Here is an 11667-nt window from a genome sequence, read left to right as displayed (position 1 = left end):
CCTGCTCGGCTTTATGCTCTCTGTATGACCCAGCCCTGTGACCCGCGGCCCGGGAGCGCACAGGCGCGGGATGCTCGACTTCAACTTGGCAACAGCTGCAGAAACCGGAGAGCGTTTAAATATAGAGCTGACGCCTCTTACACTTGTAGCTTCAGCACACTTCTGTCCTCTAATTCACACCATCTGCATCAGAGGCCGCTGAATGGCACCACCTTCTCTTCTAAAACGAGACATTTCTGAATAAAACGGTCTTTACTAGTGCTGGTTCAGTCTCTTAAACACACGGAGTTTCTGTGTCATCGTGTAGTTCAAAGCTGAGGTGCGCCATCTGTTGGCGACATTGGCAATCAATCCCAAAACAATGGTCGCCTACACACTGTAAGGATAATGATATAGGCCTAATAATGAGAAGACGAAAAAACAAAACAAAAAACAAAGCAGAATATTCACACTTTCAACTTAATCCTTCCTATATTCAGTTGCCTAAAAAGTGGGTGTAATATTAATCAAATGTAGTAGGTCAAATAAACAAATCTAAAAAAAGTAAAAGCAAAAGTATAGCCTATTTTTGTGCTCGTGTTGCCTATACAAGCTACAGTGACCACATGGCCGTGGGGATCGCTCCTCTTGTCAAATTCTGCGCCGATCGCCACAGTCAAATCTTCCTTTGGCTTTGGACTCCATCTAGTGGTTAGAATTTGTAACGCACTGACTGCGTTGACTGTTCGAGTGTAGGTTTAGGATGAGTACTGGAAAAGACGATTTAAAGTAATGTATAAATATGAAGACCTGGTATAAACATAACAAAACAACTACTTTAGTCTGGTAGATTTATATATATATATATATATATATATATATATATATATATATATATATATATATATATATATATATATATATATATATATATATATATATATATATATATATATATATATATATATATATATATATTACTTTATTGTGTGGTTTTACATTTCAGATGTGTACATTTTTACATTTCTGTTATTACACACAATATTTAGTCTTTTTTTTTCTCTCTCTCCTTGTGTAGCAAATAAAATCAACAAACAAAAGGAGCTATTACATACCTGATGCGCTGTGACAGTGGTTCGAGTTCATAAATTATAGCTAGAGAAGAAAATAATAATAATAATAATAATAATAATAATAATAATAATAATAATAATAAATAAATAAATAATAAATAAAAAAATAACAAATACAAAAATAAAAAATTATAAAAAGTAATAATAATTCCTTGTTTTATACTACATATTATATTTTTTTTTTTCCAAATACATGGCAGCTTTGATGTAGTATAAAACATAGACTTATATTTTTTACTATTTCTTTCAACACAACGATATGTTATGAGATAGATATAATTCCTATTCCCCCCCTTTTTAGTCGATGAACATTCAGATAGTGAAGGCTAAATAACTGGAACAAAACTTTTCTTGACTAATACTAATTCTTTAATGACTAAGATTATTTGTTGAAGACTTTAAATTGTGTATCTACTGAGGCAACAACATATAGCCCAATACAGGGCATATCTAAAAGCTAAATGAGCATAAATAGTTAACACATAGTGCTTTCCTACCTCCGTTGGGTACTCAAACCACCCCCCTTATGTAGCCACTCAACCACTGAAGGCAAGGTAGGGTAAAGTGTCTTGCCCAAGGACACAACTACAGTGTGCCCGAATGAGAGCAGCAGTCAGACCCAACCGTTTGATCAGTGGGCAAACATACCAGCATCACATGACGATATAAAAGAGCCATCTTAGAATTGTGATGGAATAAATAAATGTGTTTATTTTCTACCACTGCACTCATACCTGAAGAAGCATGCACTCACTTTGCAGACCTCTCTCTTCATCCAAGATGCTTATTCTGTGTCCATAACAGCAGTGAAGTCTATGATTATGGGATGAATCCATCCACTTAAAGGGGTTAGGTGGCTTTGTAAATACCTTTTCACACCTCAAGACATTGTCAACTCACATTCTTCTGACCTGATCTGCCCCATGCCCTCAGCTGCAGCTTGTGGTCCCAAAAACTAAAAGGAAGCTTCGTGGGGACCATGCTTTTTCTGTTGTTGCCCCGCTGAAGCTGTGGAACATGTTGCCTATTGAGTTTAGACATAGTTCTATGGGTAAGACAGACTCAGTCTCTGCCTGTGTTTAAACCCCTCTGGGAAGCACATCTTTTCTTGCAGACTTTTAATCACTGAGTGAGATGTGTTTCAGTTTTCCAACTGTAAAGTTTTAAAGTGTGTTTTAAATAAAATTGGTATGGTATTCTTTTGGGTTTCCTTGAATTTAGGCGTGTGTTGACATTGTATTGTATTCTCTCTAAGCCTCTTTCTCTCTCTGTAAGTCTCTCTCTCTGTCTTTCTTTCTTTGTATCTCTCTCTCTCTAAGTCTTTCTCTCTCTAAGTATTTCTCTCTCTCTCTTTGTATCTCTCTCTCTCTAAGTCTTTCTCTCTCTAAGTATTTCTCTCTCTCTCTTTGTAATTCTCTCTCTCTGTGTCTCTGTGTGTAAGTCTCTCTTTTTCTTTCTTTCTTTTTCTCTTTCTCTCTTTCTTTCTTTCTTTCTTTCTTTCTTTCTTTCTTTCTTTCTCTCTGTAAGTCTCTCTCTGTATGTCTCTCTCTCTCTCTCTCTGTTCCTCCTGGGCCAAGCGAAGATGGCTGTGTACCAGAGCAGGAAGAGGAAGGTGCAGGGGCAGAGTCAGGTCAGTGCAGAGGTGCTGTTTGTAAAGATGGTGCAGGCTCGGCTCCTGCTGGAGTTTGGGGTCGCCCAAATGTCCATGAGACTGGAGGAGTTCGGGGACAGTTGGGGGCTGGGGGGGGTTCTAGCCTCAGTCAGGGCAGGACAGCTTTGTTTTGGACCTTTTTTTTTTTTTTTTTTATAACTTTGTGTGCACTCAGTATTTGTTGTAAATTGTTGTAATTAGCACGTGGTGGGAATGTGAACATGGAAGCTGTTAATAAAGTTGTGGTTAAAAATCAAAAAAATCTCTCTGTTAGTCTCTTCTTTCTCTCTCTCTCTGTAAGTCTCTCTCTCTCTCTCTCTCTCTGTAAGTCTCTCTCTCTCTCTCTCTTTGTAATTCTCTCTCTCTGTGTGTAAGTCTCTCTTTTTTTCTTTCTTTCTTTCTTTCTTTCTTTCTTTCTCTCTGTAAGTCTCTCTCTGTAAGTCTCTCTTGGTATGTCTCTCTCTCTCTCTCTGTTAGTCTCTTCTTTCTGTCTCTCTCTGTAAGTCTCTCTCTCTCTCTCTCTCTCTCTGTTAGTCTCTTCTTTCTGTCTCTCTCTGTAAGTCTCTCTCTCTCTCTCTCTCTGTTAGTCTCTTCTTTCTCTCTCTCTCTGTAAGTCTCTCTCTCTCTCTCTTTGTAATTCTCTCTCTCTGTGTCTCTGTGTGTAAGTCTTTCTTTCTTTCTTTCTTTCTTTCTGTAAGTCTCTCTCTGTAAGTCTCTCTCTGTATGTCTCTTTCTCTCTCTCTGTTAGTCTCTTTCTGTAAGTCTTTCTCTCTCTTTCTCGCCCTCCCTATGTAAGTCTCTCTCTCTCTGTCTCTCTCTCTCTCTCTAAAAGTATATAGACTATCTGTAGGTGAAAAGTTGAGCTCTATCGAGAGGAGATGAACTGCCTGATGGGATTGACAGGTGTAATTGCTTTACACCAAAGGTAATAACCACAGAGCACAGAGGATCGATGCCACAACGGACACCTCAGCAAGTGCACAAAAGGCCGGGCAGGTGTTGGGAAAAAGTGCTTTAACCGTCTGATCAATGAAGCCCGAAATTCAGCCACATTCAAGGAAACAAGTAAAATAATGAAACTAGTTGTCAAATATGATCAATGAGCAAAACAAATAACTGAATTTCTGTCGGCGTAGGGAAGAGAAATTGCATTCTACGGCATATGGCTTTTTGTTGAGCCGAAGAAAGCTATTGAGAGTCAAGGTTCTCATACTATATAGCAAGCGGCCTGAAAAAACATCGCCTTTTGTTTGAAGCTGAATGTGAGCGGATCAATGCTCCAGTAGGTGTCAGAGCAAACATTAAGCAATGAATGCTGTTGGTGAAGTGGTGTGGGGCAGTGCTATGGCCTGTAAGGGTTAGAATATGATAATTAAAGAGTTAAATTAAACAATTATGTAGAGAGTCACAAGAATGAATGGCATGTTTAATAGGGCAGAACAATTCGGCAATGTTTTCCGTCTCTATATTATGTATGCATGAATGTGGAGACTATTTAAGTCTATACTGAATGAAGTTATGATTAGTATGTGACATTAGGGCACCAAAGGTTACATGTTGAGATTCCAAAGGGGTGATACGCAATTATGTAAGGCTATTCTGTGTGGAGGACGGGTCAAATGCAAAGGGCACATTTCCCTAAGTGGAAAAGTGAAATCATCCTAACAGTGGGATGAGTAAGCACAATAATAAACCTGTGAAAGGAATGACTTCAGGAGAAATAAACTCAATGTAGCAATATCTCGAAAAACAGACTTCAGACTTCATTGTGTGTCCCAAGCGCATCTGGAAAAATACAATCTGAAATATTTTTTGATGCCCTGACGAAGATCCTGTTGTGGATCGAAATGTGTAGGCGTCCCTCTTAAATATAGGACTATTAATACACCTTCAGAGTGCCTCGGATTTTTGCCCATTTTACATGACTTTTGGAAGGGCTTCTAGTCTTTTTTTAATCACCGTCTTCATCCTTGAAGAGCACCCATTGCTATTACTTTTACTACACATCATGACCCAGTGCAGCCAGTGTTTTTTAAAATCAAGATTATGTTGATGACTTATGATTTGTGTTAAGCTTGGCAGGATGAAAAAGTGTCTTGGGTGGCAAAATATCCACTGGTCATAGGGGTCAGTGTGAATCAAAGTAAGTAGAAAATGATTTTACAACAATACTTTTGTCACAAATGGGAAACCATTTCCGTCCATCTACCCAAGGGCGGCAGCTGTGGCTACAATAGTAGCTTACAGCCAAGCATGGAATGAGAGAAAAATGTAATGTAAAGCGTCTTTGAGTGTCCAGATAAGCGCAATATAAAACCAATGCATTATTATTATTATTATTATTATTATTATTATTGATATTATTATTATAGTTGTTAAATTGCAACAGACACTACACAGCGGACACAAAGAGCCCACTATTCAAAAGGAGGTAACAATTACGTATGCATTCAAATCGGAATCAGGATATTTTTTTTCCTCTCATAAAGAAACGATTTCTTTCAGCTTCAAACAATTGACCCCTTTGAGATCTAAATCTTAAAACACAAATTCAAGTAGTTTATGAAGTGGGATGAAGGACTTTTCTCGGCGACTGAAAATGTGACTGAAAGTGTAGTGCACAACTGCTGAGGACTGCGGATGTAAAGCAGTAGCTAATATACATAATGTGGTGCAACTTGTCCAATGTCAGTTCAGTGTTTATGTACACAGCTCCAGAAATACTCTAAAACAAAATAATACAAATATATTCACGTCATGTATCGCTATCGACGTATTGTATCATGTTTAGAGTAAAACCTCACGCGTAAACTCAGAGCGTGCTGGCGCACATTCAGAACTGGAGCTGTCCATGGTCCTGAAACGGTCACATAGTATAACACAGATAAGCCTAAACACAGGTAATATTAATTTATAATAACATGCACAGTTTCTAATCTGGAAATAGAACAAACAGTCATAGAATCTGATTTGAAAAAAAGAAAAAAATATAAAAAATGGTGTCTTATTTAGAGCATTTCTGTGAAGTTGCATTGGTATAAATCCCAGTCCGGCCAGCAGGGGTCCCACTCGCCCGTCTGCTTCTTTCTTGACTACGGAGCTGTTCTTGAAGCTATTAGCTGAACAATAAACAAGATTGCGGCATAGACCATTATTTCTTTCTTTTCACTTTTTTTCTTTTCTTCTCACCATACGAGTTTTGTGCAGGCCTATATACAGAAAAGCAGCACAGCTTACAGTCACGTTATGAAGGGCGCGTACAGCAGTTAAAATCATTTCCAAGGCCGGGGAACACTTAGGGAACGCACTGTAATAACCTGGATCATTTCGTGGCCTTTTCACAATGAACAGTCAGTCAGAAGAAGAAGACGAAGAAAAAAAAATAGTTTAAATGCTGTTTTTCTTGACTTGCATTGCGCTCAAATGGCCAACATTTAGCCTACAGTTCTGCCGCCTGGATGGATCAATGAGGATTTGAACAGGGTACAAATGGCTGGTCTATAATAATAATAAAAAACAACAACATTAACAGAACAATAGGACGCCTCTTAGCCCGAAATGGGCAATTATTAGGGCACGGCTATAACGTGCATTTTAGGCTGCCAGGCTACATACCAAAAAGGGGTTAGATTTGATGTTATTTCAGTCGGCCAGTGTTAAACAAGACTTCGGCTTTGTTTCGAGATGCTGCAATTAAACTTTTCTCTTTTAAATTTAAATATGTAGCTTTCATAGCTATTTGTTGGCGAAATTTGCAGATCTGATCTGGCTATAGCTTAGGCCTAATTGTTGGGGGAATTAAATAAATATAGACGGCCTTTGGCTAGTGTTTTAGTGGTCAAAATAAAAACAGTTTAGAGATTAAAATTAGAATAGCTTTCAGACACAAATCATAATAAGCCTAAAGATAATTTTTGTTGTGCGCAGGTTAGAATATGGGTTAACGTTAGTGTAAATGTATTTCTGATGGGAGTAGGATGAATAAATGGAAAAACCTTATAGGTTTAGATAAAACAGAATAGGGCTGTTTTTCCCCACAGATTATTTCTCCAATTAAATAAATACAAAATAACAAAATGGAAAGGGAGAAAAACAAATTATCTAGCCCACCAGTTGAATGAGTCCAATCTAAACGACCAAAAAGGAAAATGCCAATGATGGATCTATATGAAATGTGCTTCTTAGAGCTAGTGCTCAAACCTTTGACAAAACCGTGATCTTTCCCGTATACGCTGCAGCTTCAAGAAGAAGCACAAGAAATATTCTAGGGGAAGCTGGCTTTGTGCTAAGCTAACTAGTCGCGGCGCCCACTCTAGCACTGGCATTCAGACACAATGGAGATGGATCTCTATATAGTCAAGGCTACATGACGCCCTTTAGCGCGCGTATCACAGTCGCTAGAGAGTTCTGCTTACACACGCTAACAGCACTTATCCGACAACTCTTAACTTGGCTTTTGTCCGCGCACTCTTTTCACAAAGACGATGTAAAAACGCAATTCTGAACGGAATGTCTGTTAACAACGACTTTAAGAAAACACGGGAAAACAGAGTGATAGTGTTGTGAAGGCTTCTGTTTGAAGCCGCGCACACTGACATTTATGAAGTTACTGGGGCATGTGCGATACGCCTGTGAGCTTCGGCCCAAGACAATAGTCCGGTAATGAATGCTGTTAATAGGCCGAGGCTGAGCGCATGACATGAGCCGGGGCTCCGTGGCGTAGACCTCTGCTATACACGCTGACAGCAGGCTTTCACGGCACAAAACAGCGCAGGGGGCTCTTTGTTCGCACGGGACCCCAGACCCATCATTAGCACTCATTACCGCTGACCAGTTTGACAACCTTATTGACTCGGGTCCCCTGCCGCCCTGGCTCTCAATAGAAACGGAAATATTCAGCCATTTTGTCCTCGCCAACTCAAAGAAGAGCATGCTGTTGCAAAATCCAAAAGCGCACACAAGCACTTGTTAGGTTCACATTTAGCCTAGCCTTTGTGCCGCGTGGTGTAAAGGCTTTGTGCGCCTCCATATACGCTCTGCAATTCACCACGAATTGGAGAAATTCACGCGTCTCTTAATTCGGGAAAAATGGATTTAACTTAGTCCAATTGTCTCATAGTTTGCTCATTTAACGCCTGCATGTTTAAAATAATCCAGGGCAGGTCACACAGAGGCGACCGCTTGTTTTGACTCGAGCAGGTGCCACTTTCCGACTTTTCATGATTGCCTCATAGTCCAGCGGGTTAAAAGGACACGGAGGTTAATCCAAGATTTACGCAAACGCGTAAAGGCAGTATGGTATAGTCGGTCACTGTGGCAGTCTTTTCTGATCCTTTAAACTACCACAAACTATGGGCCTATGCTGCTTTGACAAATGTGAAGCGTTATTATCGGGATAGTAAACGCACAATCAGAATTATACGAGTCAATCTGTCAGTAGCATATTTCAAAATCGTGTTTTCTTTTTGTTACTATGAGCTATATATTATGCAAAGCCTAACTCGTGTTTCGTGGGCTTGTTCTAAATGTACTTAATTATTTTACTGCACTAAAAAAGAAAAAGAAAATTCATTGGAAAGAGAAAATTGCTGATGCTTTTAATACACATTTTCCCTGCGTCCTGAGACGCGCATGTTAGAGAATATTGGAGTGATTTGAGAAGTGGGATAAGCAACACAAGCCTACACTCATCAAACAAACTTCCAGGCATTGGTGCTGTTGAGTGTGATCTGTACGTAAATCATCCGGGTTACTGCACCGGCCTTTCGCTGACCTCTCGCTGTCAGCCCGTATTACGCAGCCGATGCCGGCCAATTAGGCCCGTGCTCGAACGTGACAGCGCGGCATCACCGCTGCAGCACCTCACGTACTGAACCAAACACAAGATACTCGAGCTGCTCCACACGCAACAAACTCGCGACCGAAACTCTTCCACAATGCTTTATTATTTTTATCATTTCTTTGACTCAAACACATTTGACTAAAGCGCGCATGCTCCACAGGTCACCTGTACATGGTTGGCTAGTATTAAAAACACCAAGCAAAGATCATGTCCAAGACAGAGCAGATCATTGTTTAAATAGACAAATAAACGTTATTTATAAAACTTTAAAGGAAAGTAAAAATATGACTGTTCTTTTTCAACATGAAATACGCACGAGACACGAGTGAGGCGCATGTGCCTCCTTTCCCTTTTTACATTGACACTGCCAGTGACTCCGGTTCAGTCTGAATCCACGCGCACAGTGAAAACAGGCAGGCGGCTCCGGTTGGCTCTGTCCAGTCAGTATGAGGCACTAGTCTTCCGCAGACACGGGTTTGGGCCCGTGGCTCAAATGTCACATTCACTGTCGCTGGAGGTGATGGAGATGGCGGAGGCCGCCGCTTTACTGGACAGACTGGCCTCGGGGCTGGAGGCGGGGCCCAGCCGGTCCACGGTGCCATCATCATCCGCCAGAGAGCGGACCGAGCCGCCTGACAGGACCTGCTGTTGCAGCCTGTGGAGGACGAAGCGGAAACACGGTGTTAGCGTTCAGATCAGTCCATAACAATAACGACTAATGTTTTACATACAAAAAGATTCATCATGTGTAATTGTGGAGAGACGGTCTATATATCACCCAGGAATACAATTAAAACAGCCTCTTACAAACTCAATAATCATACAGGCATTTTAAAATGAGAATGACTTAAAATGTTGCACTTAAAGCCATGGGATGTTTTTGTTTGTTGTTTTTGGATTCCAGCAAGATTTGGGTAAATTAAGGGAAATGGACTGAAATTCTGTAGGTTTCCATATTCCCATAGGGTTATATATAATATAATTGTGTAATGTGGATCTTGTTTCAGTTGAACACTGATGATAATAATAATAATACTGATGATAATAATAATAATAATAAAACAACAACTGGACAATTAACATATATTGATACATAAATAATACTGGTCTAATAATAGCCTTCTACAACTACTACTACTACAGCTGTTGCAAATAATAATGATGATGATAATAATAATAATAACAATAACAATAACTATAACAATAATAATAATAAGAATAATAATAATAATAATAATAAAATCAACAAAACAAAAATGATAATACAAATATTTTTACATAACATGTTTTATTTTGTAATTATTATTTGATGCAATAGCACTCTGATTAGGCCTATTAATTATTATTACTATCATTACTATAATAATTATTAATAGTAATATAGGTCTATTGTTTATGCCTGTTATATCGGTGTGTTACTTGGCTTTACTTGCCAGCCTCGTGCAGTAAAGCTCTTCTCGTGCAGCTCACCTGTTCTTGGCGGCCGCAGCTCGGTCTCTCTGTCGTCGGTTCTTGAACCAGTTTCCTACTTGTGTGGGTGTGAGTCCAGTGGCCTGGGCCAGTTCTCTTTTTTTGCTGGGGTTGGGATAGGGGTCCTGGAGGTACCACTCTCGGAGCAGGTGACGCGTGCGCTCCTTAAAGCAGTGGGTCTTCTGCTCTCCGTCCCAGATTGTGCGCGGAAGGGGAAACTTCTTGCGCACGCGGTACTTGTCCACGGGCCCCAGCGGGCGGCCCCGAAGCTTCTCGGCCTCCTGATAGTGTGCTTCAAGCCACAGCGCCTGTAGCTTGCTATGCGACTCTTTGGTGAACTTGTGGTTTTCCAGGATGTGATAGAGCTCGCGAAAGTTGCCGGTGTGGAAGGCGACGACGGCACGCGCGCGCAAGACGGACTCGTTTTTGTTGAGGACCTCGCAGGCCGCGGGAGCTACGGGCAGAGACCAGAGGAAGCGGCCCAGGCGCTCCACATCACCGCTCTCCTCCAGAGTCTCGCACACCCCGGCCACCTGCTGGGGGCTGAAGTTCAACATGGGCAGCTGGAACATTCCTCTGCGGCTCCGCCGTGCTGAAGCTCGCGCGGCAGCGCCACACACAAGGCGATCACAAAGTCCGCAAGCGGCCAGAGACAGAGCAGCGCGGTGCCGTGACGATGGACGTCTCTACCGCATCCTCGGGCTGCAGTCCTCGGCAGACAACGGACAGACGGAGGGAGGTGTCGCTGCGCGCACGAGTAGCGGCTGATTAATGCCAAGAGGAGCGGGATATTTTTTAAAGGAGAGAAAATGACAGTCAGCCTCCAACGAGCTCCTATTGGACTTGGCAGATTGGATGCGCGGTTGCCATGGATGCACGTCAATCACTGTCAAGTTCGTCCAATCAGACGTAAAGGGGAACCGAGCACCTCCCTTTGCAAAAAGAATCTAAACATTTTGACCTTTTATTGTGGGAGCAGCGTCTTCTGTCGCTTCAGCCTCGTCCTGTGTTGTGTGAGGCGATCTGCAGCTCAGAGTGAAAGGCACCAACACGATCAGCTCCGGGGAGGTTTAGAGTCCTTCAAAGATACACGCACGTGCACGCCCACACAGCCCAGAAGCTGGGTGTTCCGCATTTATTAGCCCTCTCATATACATATACATATTCATACACGTATACATATGCATGTTTTAGCTAAATGGTGATCACCGGCCTCAAACACTGAGCCCTGAAGAGTTCTGGTGCTGAAAGGTAAAAGGGCTGTCAGCATGACGGCCTTTTCTGTCACCGACCCTGAGCAGCTGGGAAACGCACGCGGGCCTGCACGTATTTGCGCGTATACGGTGTGCGCGTGGCCCTGCGCCTAGTATCAAGCACGGTCCGTTTTGTGCGCGAGCTGATTTAGTAAATAAGAGGGCGGATAGATAGCGCAGATGGTTTGAAGTGTCAGGTCAGATTATTTCAGGGCTGGATACAGTAGGAAAGTTCATTCTGACGGAAAAGCCTGATATTATTCTCACAGATCCACCCCCTCCTCCGCAGTGTGCATGTCTCCAACTGACTCCCCCTTGGGCTCTTTTTTACATGAATTA

The 11667-nt window shown here is 41.6% G+C and overlaps 1 protein-coding gene across 1 annotated transcript; it reads right to left on the bottom strand.

Moving 5' to 3' along the window:
* Positions 1–8944: 8944 nt before the first annotated feature.
* On the bottom strand, positions 8945–11090 carry six6a (SIX homeobox 6a). Its single transcript, XM_079572905.1, has 2 exons — positions 10076–11090; positions 8945–9260 (listed from the first exon to the last, which is right to left on the bottom strand). The coding sequence occupies exons 1-2, from the start codon at positions 10645–10647 to the stop codon at positions 9095–9097; spliced, it is 738 nt and encodes a 245-aa protein (XP_079429031.1). The 5' UTR covers positions 10648–11090; the 3' UTR covers positions 8945–9094.
* Between the last annotated feature and the right edge of the window lie 577 nt (positions 11091–11667).

This window comes from Gobius niger, assembly GCF_951799975.1.
Source record: "Gobius niger genome assembly, chromosome: 16".
Taxonomy (NCBI): Eukaryota; Metazoa; Chordata; class Actinopteri; order Gobiiformes; family Gobiidae; genus Gobius; species Gobius niger.
The sequence above is the reverse complement of the archived record's forward strand: the minus strand, read 5'-3'. Positions and strand labels throughout refer to the sequence as shown.

Bases quoted from the DNA above. Each gene is read 5' to 3' on its own strand.
- six6a (XM_079572905.1), bottom strand. From the start codon at position 10,647: ATGTTCCAGCTGCCCATGTTGAACTTCAGCCCCCAGCAGGTGGCCGGG. The intron at 9,261-10,075 runs GTGAGCTGCACG...CGTCCTCCACAG, and splicing joins GCTGCGGCCGCCAAGAACAG to GCTGCAACAGCAGGTCCTGT.